The sequence below is a fragment of the Kwoniella europaea genome, chromosome 1, assembly GCF_036810445.1.
Source record: "Kwoniella europaea PYCC6329 chromosome 1, complete sequence".
Taxonomy (NCBI): Eukaryota; Fungi; Basidiomycota; class Tremellomycetes; order Tremellales; family Cryptococcaceae; genus Kwoniella; species Kwoniella europaea.
Genome location: NC_089487.1, coordinates 14,269,133 through 14,288,859, shown reverse-complemented (window position 1 = coordinate 14,288,859; position 19,727 = coordinate 14,269,133). Strand labels below are relative to the sequence as shown.

Sequence of the window (19,727 nt, the reverse complement as noted above, 5' to 3'; positions counted from 1 at the left end):
ACAAGGTCATTGAAATTTAGTTAGTTAGTTTATTATGTTAGATCAGATTGTTATACTTTTCTTTATGTCCTCTTGAAAAATAAAAAATAAAAAATTAAATAAAAGGGGAAGGAGACGTTAGACGATAATAATCGAATAACGACTTGCTTATATACTTTAGTTAAATCACGGTTGAAAAATCAACAATCAATAAATAAATGTCGGTCTGTCTCATGTGTAACTTGTAACTCGATACCATTGAAAGGACGTACTAACTGCATTCCTTTAATGTTGAAACTGTACCAAAGGAGGATTCGTATCTGTTACATGTCTGGAGTCTCGTCAGTAGTGCAAGAGGGCATGGTGTAAATGAAACTTATCAAAGGAAAACCCTTCATCTGTCGAATAAGTACACGAGCGTTTCATCTATTAGGTGCTGAAAAACAAGTATACCGAGCTATGGGCTCTGGTAAATTCAACGTACCGATGAAGCGTAGCGAATGGCGTTGGACCTGAAGCGGCGTTTCAAGGCAACGTGCATCATCGGATCGTGAATTTTCATGTTATCTGTCATAAGTAAATCCATGACTATGTTCAGCAAGAGACATCAGCGTGTGTGTACAGTAACAAATGCGAGTTACGAAGATCAGTCAGACCTACTTGCTAATCTGAACTAATCTTTATCTCCTTGCCACAGCTATACTTGTTCACGTAAATTTGACCATCTTTTCCAGATTTCCTATCTCTTCCTGATTGTCCAATACGTCTCCAAGTCCTAATCTTACTTCCTGTCCTTTTGTTCCAAGTCCATACCTTTCAATCTCAAACTCTGTCCGAAATCTATCTTCTTCCCCTTCTTCTCTCATCTCATACTCTTCTTCATGATAATCCTTCAACCTAGTCCTCAACCTCATCTTCCTACTTTCCTTTAAAACCTCCATCGCCCCTTCACCTTCTTTTAAACAATCTATATTGTCCAGATCTTCCCTAGTCGCATAATGTATCTCATACTTCTTTAGCGGTTCATATTCTACACCACATCCTCCCGGTCTAGTAGAAGGTAACATTTCCATCCCGACCACTCCATTCACCACAACCCGTTCCAGGGGGTAATACCACCAAATATCATCTAGGAGATTAAACATCCCATATTGGATAGAGACGATTTCCTTGGGGATATCCCCATGAGCCACAATCCCGAATCCCACATTTTCTAATAATTTTTTATCGGCATCCTTAAGGAATCTTTGGATGGTAGGATGACTAGACCATATAGGTGAATTGAAAGTGATAGTATTAGGTTTTAAACCAGTGACGAGGGGCCATAGGATATCGTGATATTTCGATGAACTGCTTTGCGTCTCAAGGGAAAGTTCGTATATACATTCTGAAGTGAATTCTAGTGATTGCAAATTTGGGAATATCTGACCGTGTGGGTTATCCGATCGAGCAACTTCGTCAGGGTGGTGATATATCGATAAGGCTTTTGATAATATTTTGATAATATTTTGAGAGAAGATATGTCATGTATCTTGAGGGAGGTGGTATGAGAGAGTAAACGTAATTTACGTTGTTCATCATCGGTATCGAAATTTGATGATAAGATATCTATATCGTCTTTGTTGGTCAGTTGAGTGAGGATCGATGAACGATCTTCTCTTTCTGGAACATGAACGTTGTCAACTTCTGAAGGAGGAAGATGTAATCCTTCGAATATACCGACTGTTTTCTGATAAGATAAGTCTAAATGATTGTATAGGATCGGAATGAATTTGCGGTAGAGTGATTTGGAGGTTCGGCATAGTACGTTGAGAAGGGATGGGGGAGGACAGGGGTCGGATTGGATGAGTGTGAGGATATGTTGGAGGATGTCGTCTGGAAGGGATGGTGGTGGGAGTGCGGTCATCGACATTGTCAGTGGATGAATAAGTGATCATGCATGTGAGAGATGTGATGTGTGATGTACCGTGAGGTCAGTACGTGTATATGTCTATTGTTTACTCAAATTCAGTCGCATCAGTCCAGTCGAGTCCAGTCAACTGGCGAGACAGGACGCACGGATCATTTTTATTTAGCTTAGGTTATCGCTTATCTCGGCTAAACTGACACCCATCCACCAATTGTTCATGATCAGACTGGGAAAGGGGATGCGATCTCAAAGATGAGTTCAGTCAGCGCTAACAATGGAAACAGAAAGGTCGTTTATTGTTATTTACGATATGGGATGATGTTGACTCATTGATGGTGTCGTTGCTACTGTTATGTCAGGTCGTTGTTGACAGTAGACGGGAAGCGCACTAATAAAGAAGTCAACCGGTGTGGGCTTATTGCTGCTCTTTTGCAGGTGGATATAATGTCGTGTACATCTCTTCGCTAGGAACGTCGTGTAGTCAGGTGTACGCAAGTTGAATAAGAATGGGAATGGGAATCTCCATCGAGAGAATCGGTCTGGATGATGATCATACTGAGTAGTTGTTGCTGACCGAGCAACACACCAAACGGAATTCATAAAGTGGTATAACTCAATGTTCCATGTATGATGCACGATACATGTATATGCTATAAGATCATATAAGTACAACCTGATTTCATCTATACACCACCATTCTACACCAAACACAACTTCCGTTCCCCCTTATCTCCCATAATATTTCAGATAAGTCGCCCACAAATCCCCCAGACTCATCCCCGTCAATTCGTTCCACCAGATATCATCCCATTTCTCATATTTCAATCTCATATCGATCAATTTGATCAAATCAGGATATGGCCCTGGTCTATGTTTCTTCTTCTCATTATCCTTGTTGGTTTCCTGGGGTATATCGCTGGAATGGGACAGATTAGGGTACTGAGTAGGTAATGCATGTCCCGTCTTAGTCGTAGTCGTGGGTAAAGCATGTTGAACAGGTATCCGACTCCCAAGTAATGATTTCTCATCTTGTTCTTGAGATTGATCGCCAGTCAACCATTCCAAGAATCTCGCACCTATATCATAACCTTCCTCCCAACCTTTATCCTTTTTACCTGACCCACTTTTCCTCCAGTGTAATGGACCGAGATGAGCTAGGAGTCGGATATAATCCGCTATAGATTCTATTAACCATCCTGGACAGGTGGAGAGACCATCATGTTGGATGGTATGGACGAGTTCGTGTAGTACTATCGTATAGACGTAGAACAAGAATTAACCACTTGTAAGATAGTTGAAGAGAGCGTATTGATGATTGTCGACGTATGATATATCAAGAGGAATAGTGAGATATGAGGAAGATGATAGTTATACTCACAGACACCTTTAAACTCCTTTATAGCCCCGTCCATCCCCTTGTCCCCTCTCTCAACCTGGTTCATAATGTTCTCTACCCATCTTAGACTGACTCCAATCTTACCTCCTGAAGTAGCTGCCAAACCATCTTTATCTTCTAGTGCCAATTGTATCAATTGATGTCTCCACTCAATTCCGCTTCCAGGTCCATCATCGAGATTCAGATGACGATGTATAAAAGTTGATGAATGATATAGGAAGCCTATCGGATCAGGTATACATTGTAGAAAGAACGCGGTAGGCTGGGAAGCATCGATAGGAGGGTGGGTAAGGGAGAATATCAAGTTGTGAGGTGGGATGACGTGTGGTGTACCTTGTGGAGGAGGGATCGGACGAAGGGGCGCGAAGGGAGAGGGGGAGGGAGAAGAGAGGTAGTATGTTGTTATCGGTGTAGAAGGGGGATGTTTGGGCTTTGAACTTGGACGTAGGAATGATGGGATGGTTGGCATGTCGAGTGGTTTCGGTTGGGATTGAAAGTATGAAAGTAGTCAGTCTGTGATGCCTTGCTCTATAAGTCGTTAGGTGGTGATGAAGTGTGTTGGCCTTGGCAATTTACGAGTAGCGTGTAAGTTACTGATCTACAGAGTGAGTAATGGATGTTGATCCAGCCTGGTTACATTCAGATTGAGAGTGTATTAATCGGTAATTGTCCATTAGTCCAGGTTCATCGGCAATTGACCATCACTACTCACAACATCCGGGCTTGCAGCTCAACTCGCACGTCGCTTAGCATCAGTTTATCACGCATGGACCTCCTCGTGTCCCATTTCAGCCCCGGCTTGACCTGATAGATCGGTAACGACGGAGATGGAGCACCGTACCTGAGCGTGCCAAATCGATCTGCTGAATCCGGATTGATTCGAGGGGGAACGTGGTTTGGATGACACGCCACCACGTCATATCACCACTGTATTACCCTGAGTGAGAAGTGAGAAGAGAGAAGTGAGAATTCCAACCTCGACTTGACTGTCAGCAAACAGCAAACAGCATCCTTCTCACTTGTCAAACAGTCGGAATTCAAGCTCACTCTATCCACTCTTATATCGCTGAATACGAGATACACCTAGGAAAGATACACCTGCTGATTCCCATCATATCTTCATTCTCGGTATCACTTGACCCATCTTCAACACCGTCTCTACTCTACCCAAGTCAACAGAAAACCTAAAAGCTGTATCCTATTCATTCCTTATTTACACCATTAATACGACAATCTTTTGTCCTCACATACTTCCTTTGATACTGTATCCACTATACACATATACCTTCTACACCTCTTTGCATCATACACCACATCGACCGATCAGTACGAACGATAGATTGAGAAAATGGTATCACTCAAACCCACTTCGATTCAAATCCCATTGACCAACGGTACTTCGACCCGTAAAGAGACCGATGGTCATCCGAAGACACCCAAAACACCTCAAGATGAAGCTATTGCGTTCTTCAGTGGGGAAAGTGATGGAAGACCGGTACAGGTATGGGAGTTGGCGTTGGAAGATGATGGAGGGCCGGGAGAGGGCAAAGATGTGAGTTCACTCTTGCTACGGCAGTTCGGGGTGGGATGGGGGCGGTCTTACTACTTGGTAGCTTGGGGTGGGATGGGGGCGGTGTTCATACAAAGGGTGGGAGGGTGGGACATACCTATTCCCTAGTAGTATTCACCTTGTCATCTTGACAGTCTATCCCGCTATGATATATGCCAAACATGAACTATCATTTGTGAACTTGGTGCTGACTAGTCCATCTTTCTCTCTCCCACACAGTATATCCGTCTCCCTCCCCCGACCCGACCTTACGTCCTTCGATTCTCCATCCGACCAGGAACCAATGTCACTCGAAATGGTGTACTGAAATCTGATTTCCCCATGGACGGAGGGGAGTTCAAGAGAGGGGATTGGAAAGAGAGGAGATTACCTACCGATCTGAGCAAGTGAGTGTAGCAGCAACATTCCGTTTCGAGACTATCAATCACATTTCATAAGATTGATTTGATCTTCTAATTGATTATTGAAAATTTACTTGCATACGCATCGTGCTGATCTCCTATCGCCGCACCCAGACCTGTCCAAATCGACCTCCCAATCTCAGCACCCGGTGCCTTCTGCTACTACATCGAATACGATGGTCCCACCCCTTCCTCACCCAGAGTGACAGGTCGAAAAGGTTATTTCAACGTTGATCCAATAATCTCTTTACCTGAAAGAACACCATTCTTCACTTCGGAATCCGTCCAAAACCCATTGAAAGATACAGGTGCAGGCGTGGTCTTGCCTAAATCGACGAACGTTTCATTGGACGGTCTGATCATCTTGTCAGTGTTGGCCAAATGGATGGGCAAGAGTAACGAGTGGGAAAAACATTTCGAAGAAGCTTCGAGAAGAGGTTATAACATGTTACATTGGGCGCCATTGCAGCAACGTGGTTATTCAGGTTCACCCTATTCGATCAAAGATCAATTATCCTACGACCAAGCTATACTAGTCACCAAAGATGTCAAAGATGGTGGTGTGGCCGAGATTGAGAAAGTCGTTAAGATGGCTAAAGAGAAATACGGACTTGGAAGTGTCACTGATGTGGTATTAAATCATATGGCTTATGATAGTCCATGGTTGGAGGAGCATCCTGAAGCTGGTGAGTGGCATCCCAACCAAGCTGTGTTTCTGCTTTTAGTTGTCTCAATGTGTTTCTCTTCATCCACGCATGTCAATCGAAATATCATGCTATTATCCCTTCCCTCTGAATGTCAAAACCTATAAAGCATCGCTGACACGCTCCTCTCCCAGGTTACTCACCTCACAACACCCCTCATCTCGCCCCTGCTGTCGAATTGGAAGATGCCATCCTCACCTTATCTACCAAGCTGCCTTCTTTGGGATTGCCCACCACCCTCCACTCAGAAGGTGACCTTCAGCAATTGATCCCCGCAATCCGAAACGCTATCGATGAAGTACGATTATGGGAATATTACGTATTCGACGTTCGAAGCTCCGTATCTGAAGTAGGATCATCCTTACTTCAAAATAATCCTGCTCCTACACCATTCGACGGAAACCTGTCAGGTAATCAATCACCCTCGCAATTAGCCGAAGTACTCAAACACCAATCATCAGAATTGATCGATGGGTACAAGGCTTACTCTGCAAGATATTGCTCAAGAGTCAAACCTGAGATCGCAGCTGGTTTCATCCAAAAAGCATTCCCCAACGAATCACCCGAGAATCAAGTCAAGAAGTGGGGAGAGGTATTGGACGTTTTGAATGTCGATTTGTATGCTGAGTGCAATGATGATGTCAATGCGGCTGTTGAAGGAATTGTAGGAAGATTGAGGTTTACGAGATTGGAAGATGGTGGACCTAAGTTGGGTGAGATCAATCAGGAGTGAGTAGACACTTGACTTGATTTCCACGGCATATCTGTGAATCTAGCTTGCCGATGATACACCTCAATTTGTTGTATGATGTTTCTGCATCAGACTTAGCTGACTCTCTTTGCTTGTACCAGGCGACCACTTGTCGAGAAATACTTCACCCGTCTCCCATCGAACTCCACCACATCGAAACATCCTAAAGCTTCTCTCGCATTAGCCAACAATGGTTGGATGTGGGGTGCCGACCCGCTGAAAAACTTTGCCGAGTATCCCTCAAAAGCATACATCCGAAGACAGGTGATTGTATGGGACGATTGCGTCAAACTTCGATACGGTACCAAGCGAGAGGATAACCCATGGTTATGGGACCACATGATCAAATACACCGAATCGCTCGCTTCGACTTTCGATGGATTCAGATTAGATAATTGTCATTCCACGCCTCTGGAATTGGGTGTGACTGTCATTGATGCTGGACGAAGAGTCAATCCTAATTTGTATATCATGGCGGAACTTTTCACGGGAAGTCAAGAGATGGATTTGAAGTTTGTTAGAGAACTTGGTATTAACAGTCTGGTCAGAGAGGCTTATAATGGTCATGATGTCAAGAACTTTGCTGATCTGTGAGTGGTCATTGATATCTGAGTCTTATGTTTAGCTGACACTCTACTCCCTTTCAGACTTTGGAGATTTGGTCTTGGCAAACCCGTTGGTGAGTCAAGAGTACGGAAATTATCTGAAATCTAGTCCTTACGCTGACGTCTACAATTCGCAGGCTCAATGGACGCAGCCTGTCTCTCATCATCCGACGAACTCTCTCCACCATTCGGTAAAGGCCCCAGTCGACCATGTATTGTCACTCCTTTACAAGGTTCAGTACCTCATGCGGTCTTCTACGACTTGACTCACGATAATCAATCACCGTTTGATAAACGTACTGCTGAAGATGCTTTATCCACCGGTGCACTTGTGACTTTCTCCAGAGCTGCTCTGGGATCGAATAAAGGTTTCGACGATTTGTACCCTAAATTATTGGACTTGGTTACCGATAACAGATTGTATGAGGTGTCTGATCCTACCAAGGAGAATGGCATTGGAAAGGTCAAGAGGGTTTTGAACCATTTACATACCCAGATGATGGAAGAGGGATACACCGAGGGACACGTACACGAGGAAGGACAGGTGAGTTTGCAGCAGAGCGTCAATATGGGTCAGTATGACATGATCGAGCTGATTCACACTCGTCTTACAGTACATCATGATCCATCGAGTGCACCCTATCACCCACAAGGGTTACATGCTTATTGCCCATTGTGCATTCAAGGGCTTCCAAGGAAGAGGATGGAGTGAGTCAACGTCTTCACCTATTTACACAGAGTATGCTGACGTGAATTTTTAGTCAAACCCATCAAACTCTCTCGAACCAACATTTCATACCTTTTCGGTGCATCCGTCTGTACCGATTTCTCTCAATGGAAATCTGACCCCAAGACCCACAAAGGTATTCCATCAAAGCTCGAAGAAATCGCTCAACCTAACATCGTTCAAGGTCAAGATCACGATGGGCTATATAGTGAGATCAGCATTCCTGAAAGATTTGATCCAGGTAGTATCATGGTATTCTTGACCCACTGAATACTATGGATGCGAGATGATCTAGGCTATGCACTTGATGAAGAATAATGATTTGGGTCATCCCCTCTGTGCGCATTTGAGGGAAGGTACATGGGCGTTAGACTATGTTGTCAACCGATTGCAGAAGTGAGTGGTTCTCTGCATTATCCATCATAATTTTAACAGTCAATAAGATGGTCAATCGACTAATGATTTTGGCAATAGACAAATTGGCGATCTACCCAGACTTTCCAAACCTTTACAATGGTTAACTGAGCGATTCGACCTGATCAAATCGACCTGTCCAGCATTCATGCGACCTAAATATTTCGCTTTGGTGATATACGAAGCGTACAAAGCTGCCAGACGAGCCGTTGTGGAACAATCATCCGAATTCATCTCCTCTGGACATTCGTTCACCCACGATTTGGCGCTTTGTTCGGTACAGATGTACGGCTTGGTGAAATCTGCTAGTATCAACCCTGCTAAACCTGTTGCATCACTTGCTGCCGGTTTACCGCACTTCGCCGCTGGATGGGCTAGATGTTGGGGTAGGGATGTTGTGAGTTTACGTTTTCTATATTGTGAAACAACATTAATCTATAATTTTGTCCTTGCTGATTGTTCGTGATTTACGATATGATCGTAGTTCATCTCCCTCAGAGGTCTATTCCTTACCACTGGAAATTTCCCTGCTGCCCGAGACCACATTTTGTCATTTGGCAGTACCCTCAAACACGGATTGATCCCCAACTTACTTGATTCTACCAGAAACCCAAGATACAATTGTCGAGATGGACCATGTGAGTTTTGCTATCAGCACCCTTTTCACACTGTGTATCAGATACTGATGAGGATGACGATAGGGTGGTTCTGTCAAAATATTCAGGATTACACTAAGATGTGTCCCAACGGTCTTGCACTCCTTAACGATAAGGTTAAAAGACGTTTCCCAGCCGATGATACTTGGGTAGAATGGGATCATCCACGAGCGTTCGAATATGAGAGTTCGGTTGAGGATTTGGTACAGGAGATTCTACAGAGACATGCTGAAGGAATTGAGTTTAGGGAATACAATGTGAGTTCGAGATTCTTGATCATCCCTCCTTCCCTCGCAATTGCTTTCTCTTTTCTGTTGTGCAATGATGTTGATGTATGCGATGTATCGCAGGCCGGTCCTAATCTCGATATGGACATGAGGGATGAAGGGTTCAACCAGAAAATCTGGGTAGATTGGGATACTGGTATAATCTTCGGTGGTAACCGATACAACTGCGGGTGAGTGAGCTCGAGTGTTCAACATAACCTAGGGAACGGATGGCTTATGTGTGAATCTCTACTTAGTACCTGGATGGACAAGATGGGTTCATCTGATAAGGCTGGAAACAAAGGTTTACCTGCCACTCCGAGAGACGGTGCACCAGTGGAAATCACCGGTTTACTCAAGAGTACATTAACCTGGGTCGATGGATTGGCTAAAGCTGGGAAATGGCATTCTAAAGGTGTTCAAGCTACAAGTGCGTAGTTTTCCTTATCTGTGAACGAATTAAGATTTGAACCTCCATCGGTAATATGACTAATCAATCTCTGTTCAACCTTCTATAGTCAAAGGAGAAAAACGATTGGTCACTTACAAACAATGGGCGGATCTTATACAAAAATCATTCGAGAAATGCTATTACGTCCCAGCCGATCCATCTGAAGATGCCAATTACGATATCAACCCCGGTATGGTGAATCGAAGAGGTATTTACAAGGATGTATACGGTACGCCGAAAGATAGAGAATGGAGTGATTATCAAGTAAGTCTACTAATCGTTTCACTCTCGTATCTCTATTGAGCTAGATGTTGACTTTTGATGCGGTGTTTTAGCTCCGATGTAATTACACTCTACCAATGATCGTCGCACCGGAACTGTTCACTCCAGAGAAAGCTATTGGAGCACTGCAGATCGCCGATGCGGTGTTGAGAGGCCCATTAGGATTCAAGACTCTCGATCCGTCAGATTCTCAGTACAGGGGTGATTATGATAACTCGAATGATAGTCATGATCAAGCGGTTGCGAAAGGATGGAACGTGAGTTCGTCGTATACTGGCTCTGAGAAATGCATCAGCAGTCAGGCTGACACATGCATGGTGGCCACCAGTACCACCAAGGTCCAGAATGGGGTTTCCCAACTGGATGGTTCTTGATGGCTTACCTCAAGTTTGATAGAATAGCTGGTGAAGGTAAAAAAGTGAGTTGGACCGCCACAGTTTTGTCTTTTCAGCTCAAATCTCAGACAATAAACTGATGATACCTTTTCCTTGTGTAGGACCCAACCCGAACAATGCATTATATCTCTAATATCCTCCAGAAACACGCTCATCATATTGATCATGATCCCTGGAGAGGTCTTCCAGAATTGACTAACAGTAGTGAGTAGATATTCCACTTTGACATCCACTCTTGCTATGAGGGAACGGTGCTGATTTTGCTTTTTCCTCCCTTAGACGGTGCGTACTGTTACGATTCATGTAACACTCAGGCTTGGAGTGCCAGTACAATTCTGGATGTATTGGAGGAAATGCACAAGATCGGTAAACAGTAGAGTGGATAGAGGAATTACTTGTAGACGAGTAGGAGTAGGTGAAGAGATGTGGTTATGCCTAAAAAAATAAGTTTTGTCTCCATCTGTCATATACATTGTGTCATCAATAAAGTAGAATAAATTCCCTGCTATGTTATATATCTTTTGCATCGCTATCTACCACAATCAGACATCGCAATTCCGAAAGCAAATCCGTTGCATCAATCGGGATTGCCCTATCTACCCATGTGATTGTATCTGTTTAACCGCTTTTATTAGGTAAGACCTTTTTCCATAAAGGTACTTTGTTCTGTTTCGCTTCTAATTTATATTTCACTTCTTCCTCTAATTCACTCTCCTCCAATTCACCTGAAGCGTACCATACGATCGTAGCTATACCTAGGAGAACAGTGATTATACATCCTGCCAAAGCCCCGATAGCTTTGGATGTCCATCCCTATACCCAATGCCCCGAAACCATCAGCATCAGTTGCCACTTGAAAGACAGACAAGACAAGATAAGACGGAAAGCAAAGTCGGACTCACCATCTTGAGGGGGAAAGGACCATATGGTTGACCCTTAAAGTCTGTCGTAGAGAATTTACCAACGATATTACCACTTGTAGGGGTCTTCCAGTAATTACATTGATCGACAACTTGTTGAGGGACTGAGTTATCGGTGGTGTTGGTAGCTTGGAATGCATCTACGGCTTCTAGGAAGATCGCTGCGAGACCTGAGGATAAGTGCCAATCGATCTGAAAATTAGGCACAGTATCAAAGTCAGCCACATGCATTGATTAAGGCATCCCCAGACTGATTGCACTCACATGGCAGTGGAACATCCATGCACCTGGATTATCAGCCCTCCATCTGAGCGTTACACTACCCGTAGGAGGAATAACAATCGTATCCCTTCGGGCAGGGTTCTCTTGGTTTTCGTTGATAGGAGGATTGACGGTAGTATCATTGGAAGTGACATCAAATGATTTGTGAACGATCTGGAATTCGTGACTGAAAGTATAACCATCCCATAAGTTTCAGACTATGTGATCAAGTTATATGTTGGACGTCTGAGACATACCCATGGAAATGGAATGGATGGAAGCCCGCATCCCAATTGAACACAGTCAATTCGACAACTTGCATATGCTTATAGACATATGCGTTGGTCTGAGCACCGTATACTGCTGTATTGTACGCGTCGTCGCCCATGGTCAGAGCAGTGAACATCGAGGGCACCATTGGCATTTGGAAGGTGACATTGTTGACTGTTCATCCGGTCCAGTCAGTACTACCATTCATTAGGTTGAGACCCGAGATATCAACAACTTACATGAAGCTCGATTCGTGCCATCATCGTAAGTCTACAGTCAAAGCCAGCCTATTAGCTGAATATGGTTGCGAGCAGAAGAATAGGCAGGCACACTCACGTCGAAATAAGCATTTAACTCAAACTTGACATCAGGCTGTAACAACTCGTTCTTGAGGATCGGTACGAGCTCGGTATCATTGAAAGTTACAATATCGTCTATACCGACTTCGACAGGATCGGCTTTAGGTGCATCGGAATCGTAAACGATCTGGATGGTATTGTTAAGTTGCAAGTCATCGGGAACAGCATCGTACCTGTGCAATTCATACACATCATTTAGCTCATTCACTATAAATTCTTTATATCATTGATGAAGTTACACTTACATGTCGGTATCTTGCATGATCATCATAGCATAGTTTGTTCCAGTAGTATTCAACGCTTCTACGATGATAGAGTACCTCTGGGCGACAGAGACGGTCAAAACATCTATAGGGTATGGTTCATGTTCGATACCATCCATTTCAATAATCTTCATTTGATGTTGGTCCATTCGAATCCAGAACACTGAGTGATTGCCGGGGGTCAGTATTCAGCAAGACCGTTGTAAAGCATAAATGTATAGACTCACTGCCGAGGGTACCAGTATTAACAATGCGGATCTTGTATGTTTTACCAGCTTCGAACGCTATATTGGCATCGTCGCTTACTCCCACACCTGTCATGAGATCTTCGTTGGAGTGAATGTAGCTTCCATTCTTGGCGACGTAACATACAGCAGACTCTGCATCACGGGCAATCAATTTACGTACAGATGAACATGAAGCTGAATGAGGTAAAAGACGACTCACTTGGAACTGGCTCAGCACCGGTTGGATTGGTCCAAATCAAGAACTCATCCTTGATCAGATCGGGAAATTCATCATGATACCTATGAATCGTCCGAATGGGAATGAGCACGAATTTCAAGACACTTCAAGCTCAAGTGGATAATAGTATAGTCACTCACCAATCTCCCACAACCAATGTATATTCCTCATCCCAAGTAACGTTATCCGATCTTCCTGTAGCATTCTGTGGGCTGATCACAAAAGCTACCACCGAACATCAGCCAGTTTCTTCCCTTGCGCAGCATTCGGTCCGGATATCCACTCACGAGCACGTAACCCATCGGTGTTCTGACCTTCATGATGTCCATGTATCCAATAAGTACCAGTCTGTCTGGAAGTATCGATCATGTAATCCATCGTATATCCGTTGGGTATAGGACACTGGGTAGTACCAACTGCTCCATCTGCCCAATTGGTTCCATTGAAGAAAAGGCCATGGGTATGCAAAGAAGTTCCAACGCTATCGTCACCTAGGCCGTTGGTAGCGTGAATGATAAGTACGTCTCCTTGAGTAGCCGTAAGCATGGGTGGGCTGTAAAACTCATTAATCAGCGAGGTGCACAGTTAAAGGACTTAAAAGACTCACGGCCAAGAGTTGTTTACTCCTATCACCCTTCTCTCTTGTAACTATCGTCCATGAGCATAGAGTCAGCGTAATAGGAATGAACAGTTCCTGTGAAGTCACTCACCCCATCAGGATTGGCCTGAGCGTACGTGATGTTCCACCAATGTTCGATCGTTGCAGCTTTCGCTATTGTCGCGGCGATCGTCACGGCTGACAGCAAGCTACTTAGTCGGGCCATATTTGAGAAGGAGAGTTGGTAATTATCGAATTATCGATGTGTACCACCAAACCGAATTTTGTTGTGTTGAGCGAACTTGTCAAATGTTATCTGAAAGATACAACAAGCAGGTCCTACAAACTATATCTAATGGTTGAAAAAGCAGAAAAATGGCTCATTTTTTTTATCATGTGAAGAGCTAAACATTTCATCCGAAACGATACCATCCTACTCTAATCAGTTCTTTTGTCGGATCGAAGAAGGGGATGTGAGAACCGGCCGAAGTGATTTAGATTTACGGGATCATTCATAGGAGGCGTGTTGTATCTTTCAATTTTATCAGATAAACCCATGCCGTCCTATGCCTACATTTTTGTTGAGGAAACTTGCCCAGGAATGGGCGGGCCAAAAATAGAAAATTATCTGATAGCAGCTACTAGTCACTAAATTCAGGGACCCGACCCCAATAGAGTCAAAGGGAATTCTTTTAGTTTGTTCTTGCGTGTTCTTCCGCACTACATACTACCTAAACGATTGGGTGACTTTTCTGTGGTATTGCATCCGCAGTCCCAGTAAGGCATGTAGATCTATCGGATCTCATTCTTCATATGAAAAGGTACGGACATTCGAAAATTTGCTATTCGCTTCCTTCCAAACGAACGGGAAAAACCGATCTGACCTCTTCTTTAGTCTCAAGTTTATCAGGTATCGGCCGCAGCTACTGTATCATGTGAACAAAATCAGTGACTCACGCATACTACAATACTGGAGTACAACTACGAGTAGAATCGGTGATCCTTCTCTCACGAACCAAATGACTTACGCCTTCCGGGTTGGTCCGCCGACCAAAAGAAAATTTCGCATTTCTCACGTATCTGATTAGCGGTCTTCCTGCGTTTTTTTTGCCTTTTTCCTTGCGGATCAGATAGCAACTTTACACTCTCAGTCACTCCCGTTGACAAGACAAAAAAATCCCCACCCAATGTCCATCTCCGTCCTGATGATCATGAGTATGTACGGTCGGCCGATTTTGAAGACGGTCTTTGAGCATTCTACGCTAGCTCTGAGTGAGTTTGGATATCCTGTGAAGTGTTATCACGGCACAATCGTAGGCAGAAAACAAGGAGATCCAAAAATAGAAGACCTTGTACGCTACTCACTTTCAGGCACGTCAGATCTCGATAAAGAACAAATTTCATGGCTTGCTTTAGTGCTGGGTCGTTTGTAAAAAGTACGAGTACTCGTAGGGATCGGACCCGATAACGCGAAATGAAAGATTAGTCCCACGGAATATTCGAATGAGATACATGAAAAGGAACAGATCAGTACTTCCTAGGAGGTTTTGGTTTTGGTCATGGTGGTTTTATCTGATAAAAGATTTTGCTTCTTCTGCAATTTCCAAAGTACTTTGTTTCCTTCCTCAAGTATTTCTTTACAAAATCACTTTGTCGTTACCTGAGTAAAGGACGATACGATAGAACAAAGCGAACGTCAAAATGGGGCATCAGTATTTCAATGTGCCAATCTTCTTCATCGTCTTCCGTGAGTGACCTGTCTCCCTCTATGCTTATCCTTCTATAGTAACTGATACTGGGCACCGATTAAAAAGGTGAGACGATCGAAGCAGCCATCATTGTCTCTGTGCTGCTTTCATTTGTCGAACAGTTGATGTTGACCGGAAAGCTCGGATCAAGTGAAACTTCCATCGACAACGCCGATAATCTCCAGGGACAAGAACAAGAGAATGCCCATAGTGGAGATGATCATCTGGAAAGAAGAAGACACTTGATCAGAAGGATGAGAATCCAAATTTGGGCAGGCACAATCGTCGGATTCTTGTTGGCTTTGGCTATTGGTGCTGCTTTCATCGCTGTTGTGAGTAGAATGAACACCATGCGAATGACTCTATTATGAAACCCCGAAGTTAACACCGTATGACGACAGTTCTACACCAAATTGGACGATCTATGGGCTAAGACCGAGCAAATCTGGGAAGGTGTCTTCTCCATCATCGCATCCATCATCATCTACATCATGGGTGTAGCCTTCTTGAAAATGGACAAATCAAGGATCAAGTGGAGACTCAAATTGGCCAAAGCTTTCGATGCCTCTCAAAATAAGTTGCAACAAGCTTCCGAGAAAGAGTCCGAGTTGGACAGGAGGGAAGCGAGAAGTGGAAAGTGGGCACTGTTCATCTTGCCTTTCATCACTGTGTTGAGAGAGGGTTTAGAAGCCGTTGTATTTGTCGGAGGAGTAAGCATATCTGTTCGGTAATAAATCTAGTCCAGCAAATGCTAATCCAGAGGGTTTCCAAATTAGGTGTCCCTCGACGTAGAAGCGGTTTCGATTCCCATTGCTGTGATAGTCGGTATCATCGCTGGTTTGGTCTTTGGTACGTTCGGCCACCTTATATGTTATGGTGAGAGCATAATCACCAACTTGCTGTTGTAGGTTACGCAATCTACCGAACCGGTTCGACCGCTACTTTACATTGGTTCCTCGTCGGATCAACCTCCTTCCTATTCCTCATCGGTGCAGGTCTCTTCTCAAAAGGAATCGGATACTTCCAATACTACCGATTCGCTCAAGGTGTCGGAGGAGATGTCGCTGAGACCGGAGACGGACCAGGTAGTTTCCAAGTCGCTGGAAATGTATGGCATTTGACATATGGTAATCCCGAGACTGGTTCACCTACTACAAATGGAGGTTGGCAAATCTTTAATGCGATTTTCGGATGGAGTGGGTCCCTCCCATGTTAGGTCATCACGGTGCTTGCCCGCTGACCTCATGAACAGATAACACAGCTACGCTCGGCTCGATCCTCGGATACGTCTTCTACTGGATTCTCATCATGGTCACCTTGGTCTATCTCAGATGGAAAGAGGGTCGATTCACCTTGGTTTACCCTTCGTACCAAGGGGGTTCACTGGTTTGGCAGAGAAAGGAATCCGAAGCCCTTCAACGAAGAAAGGCTGGAAAAGGTATAGGTAGACGGGTCTCACATGGGTCTGGATCGGGATCGGACGATAAACATACTAAGACTGAACCAGAGACCCCAGGATTGAATGTCCCTACGTTGGGAGCCAGCGGTAGTGCACAATAGAAGGGAAGGCGGAAGGGAACTGTGTGTGTATTGAACAGTGTGCAAGACATCGAGGGAAATGCCCACTCATGATGCTGTGAAAGGGAGTACCGACGGGGACTGGTGGGTGAGATAGATAGGTATGGCAAATGCATATTTGACCTGATATGAATCGTATAATTCTTTTATTCAATTGAAGCGACTTACTCACACACCTCCCACATTTTATTCCTTTAACGTTCAAACGTCGCATCTCTAAAATCACTGTCTACTCCTGACTCCTGATGATATCCGTCAGTCTCATATCCATATTCTTCATTCGCCATTCTCGTCTCCATTGCCAGGTAGACCACACGCTTCACCTCTGTTTCCTCATTGAACTCCTTCCACAACCGTTCTGTATCAGTAACCGACATCCTCCCCACTTCGAACGATAGTACTTCGCAAGAACTGATAACTTGATGTGGCATTCTGCGATTTTGGCCAGTTCCGGTATATGCAAGATGTTAGATTGATGGTGACAAAGTAGGACGATGCTCATGGATTTGAGATATTCGGTGAAGGGAGATTTCAGAGAGTAGATCGCCAAGTTGAGGGATCCGATGAGTGTTCGATCGAATCCTTGTACAGTATCTTGCTTGTACCGTTAAAGGAAGCTAATACAGTTTTTTTAGTTTAGATCAACTCCATGCCTTCTTGTATATCTGCTGAACAACATGCTTTGCACCATATCCTTACAAAATCAGACTTCAACAAGGCTAGGGAACAAGTTTTTCGACGAGTAATTTTGACCGCTATCTTGTTTTGGTGATCAGAACAACGAGTTGCACAAGATGGTTGTTTGGTGACTGAGATGATCGACAATCTGTTGGTGATTGAGCTGTTGCATCCGGACTGGCGAAACATCTCCCTTATCTTACTTTTTGTTAGATCCTGATATACATCTACGCTGGAAGTAGGCCACTTGATGGAAGACAGGGGCCGCGCTTTTCTGCCAATGGACCGTACTCCATCCTTCTCATACTGGAGATTAAGGCGGTGTATGACATTCTGTGCATTCTTGATATCGAAACTTGAAACTGATAATCACTGAAAGGAATGACATGAGAAGCTGAGTTGGGAATATCGTACGAGGACATAGAAGCTTGAGGCGATCGAAGATACAGCTGCGAAGGTCTAGCGGGAGGGGATTAAGTGTGACGATGTAGACCTTCTTGGCCACAATCGACCTCAAGGGGTATGTTAGCTTCAGCTTGGCTTAATCTGACCTGAAATATATGTTCTCCCAACAACAGATCAATGATGAATGGCATCGATACCTTGTAGTGGGAAGTACAATTGGGACCAGGGAGACATGGCAGGTGGCGCTTCGCCATCCAAGGATAGGATGTCACGTATAAGGATCTTGCATATCAGATTCATTAACTGGTAATGTGAGTTCAGTATCAATAGAACAAGAAGAGAGACCGTATACACACTGCGCCAAAAGAGGAATTAGTATGCTTCACTTGCAAGATGACTCTATTATTCTCGTGCCACGACGTGCTCATTTTGAGTAGTGCCCTGTGCTGTCAGTGTACATAGCACCGCAATGGCAACACTCGAACATCTCCGTGGCCGACACTGACGTACAGACACCAGCAGTAGGTTCGTTCGCTCGTTCATCAGCTACGAGTCAGTATACAGTATGTACATGTGGAGCAAAGAATAAAGCTATGAATGCTCAGCGAGGTATTTGGATAGGATTGATCGTTTTGACTTTCGAATTAGCTGCCTGAGCATCGTTTCACCGATCAGAGACTGATGAAGGATAACCCTGGGTGTCAGTCACTGAAATTTAAGCTATAGGTGACAGAAACGAGGGGAACTCACTCAAGGCTTGCCGCAGCTCTCACAGACATCCGATCCTTCTAGGTCCATAATCTCCACATATTCTTGCCACCTTCTCACATACTCATCACCATTTATGCTCCAGTAACCACGGTCGGGTTGTACCTTCCCAATAGCCTCCTTCATCTTTTGGTCTACCAACGAGCTGAGACCAAAGGTGTATCTTGATGGAACGCAGTATTGCAACTTGACGGGACCTGAGTAGTTCTTCCTCTTCGCTCTGTCTACAATTACGCCAGTTGAGCATTTGAACATTTCGACTATATTCGTGGCTTCCTTTTCAAAGATCTACGAGAAGTCCAACGGAATATATTGGAGATTTTGGGAAGATAAGACTGCCCTTTCACCAGAGGACAGTCTGGTATTCAACAGAGGTGTGGAGATATCACGGGAAGGCTCTAGGGCAAGTACTCTAAGTGTACCGAAGAATGACGTGAATTGCTTGTCCCTCCCTAGATAGGTATGTGTGGTTCTCGTACCCTCCCGGGCCAAATCGACATCAGGTAAGAGATCGGTTCTCTCCCGTCCCGAAATCCTATATCGATGGTCCTCGCAGATGAACCGAGGGTTGATATGTGGATTGATCACTGGGACTATTCAGAGGTTTGGGGAGTCTTGAGCTCTAAAAATAAGATGCCTTAGCATGGGAAAAAGCATCCGATATCGCCTCGGTTTCGGTCCGCATGACCCATAGGAGAATTCTTTCTTGTCACCAACAATCTGTGAGAACTTCTTCATGCTTTCCACATCTGTGAATTCTAGCTTTTGTACAAGACTGAGGGCGTGAGTTTTGTTGCTGTACCAATCGATGTTGATTTCGTGTATATGAACTCCACACCCTTCATGCGTTGCTTCGATGTGCTCGAGTCCAGGTGTTTTCATAGCTCCGTATAAGAAGGATTCTACAG

At 44.2% G+C, this 19,727-nt stretch overlaps 5 protein-coding genes across 5 annotated transcripts; 2 read left to right on the top strand and 3 right to left on the bottom strand.

Moving 5' to 3' along the window:
• Window positions 1-686: 686 nt before the first annotated feature.
• V865_005454 (uncharacterized protein) lies at window positions 687-1,891 on the bottom strand (the record flags this gene model as incomplete). The annotated part of the gene is made up of 2 exons (XM_066229226.1): window positions 687-1,462; window positions 1,549-1,891. 2 exons carry the CDS (start codon window positions 1,889-1,891, stop codon window positions 687-689), a joined length of 1,119 nt encoding a protein of 372 aa, XP_066085323.1.
• Window positions 1,892-2,614: 723 nt separating this feature from the next.
• On the bottom strand, window positions 2,615-3,753 carry V865_005453 (uncharacterized protein; the record flags this gene model as incomplete). The annotated part of the gene is made up of 2 exons (XM_066229225.1): window positions 2,615-3,138; window positions 3,267-3,753. The coding sequence occupies 2 exons, from the start codon at window positions 3,751-3,753 to the stop codon at window positions 2,615-2,617; spliced, it is 1,011 nt and encodes a 336-aa protein (XP_066085322.1).
• Window positions 3,754-4,632: 879 nt separating this feature from the next.
• On the top strand, window positions 4,633-10,883 carry V865_005452 (glycogen debranching enzyme; the record flags this gene model as incomplete). The annotated part of the gene is made up of 20 exons (XM_066229224.1): window positions 4,633-4,836; window positions 5,074-5,240; window positions 5,370-5,941; window positions 6,094-6,688; window positions 6,812-7,300; window positions 7,358-7,389; window positions 7,453-7,859; window positions 7,930-8,023; window positions 8,077-8,294; window positions 8,338-8,438; window positions 8,517-8,853; window positions 8,941-9,094; window positions 9,158-9,369; window positions 9,463-9,569; window positions 9,636-9,808; window positions 9,897-10,093; window positions 10,165-10,368; window positions 10,440-10,529; window positions 10,608-10,710; window positions 10,786-10,883. The coding sequence occupies 20 exons, from the start codon at window positions 4,633-4,635 to the stop codon at window positions 10,881-10,883; spliced, it is 4,554 nt and encodes a 1,517-aa protein (XP_066085321.1).
• Window positions 10,884-11,124: 241 nt separating this feature from the next.
• Window positions 11,125-13,868, bottom strand: V865_005451 (uncharacterized protein; the record flags this gene model as incomplete). Its single annotated transcript, XM_066229223.1, has 13 exons — window positions 11,125-11,319; window positions 11,409-11,618; window positions 11,691-11,874; window positions 11,945-12,131; window positions 12,197-12,227; window positions 12,294-12,489; window positions 12,562-12,742; window positions 12,807-12,959; window positions 13,027-13,106; window positions 13,185-13,269; window positions 13,332-13,597; window positions 13,652-13,692; window positions 13,755-13,868. 13 exons carry the CDS (start codon window positions 13,866-13,868, stop codon window positions 11,125-11,127), a joined length of 1,923 nt encoding a protein of 640 aa, XP_066085320.1.
• Window positions 13,869-15,343: 1,475 nt separating this feature from the next.
• Window positions 15,344-16,950, top strand: V865_005450 (uncharacterized protein; the record flags this gene model as incomplete). The annotated part of the gene is made up of 6 exons (XM_066229222.1): window positions 15,344-15,389; window positions 15,457-15,722; window positions 15,792-16,100; window positions 16,167-16,239; window positions 16,299-16,586; window positions 16,643-16,950. 6 exons carry the CDS (start codon window positions 15,344-15,346, stop codon window positions 16,948-16,950), a joined length of 1,290 nt encoding a protein of 429 aa, XP_066085319.1.
• Window positions 16,951-19,727: the final 2,777 nt, after the last annotated feature.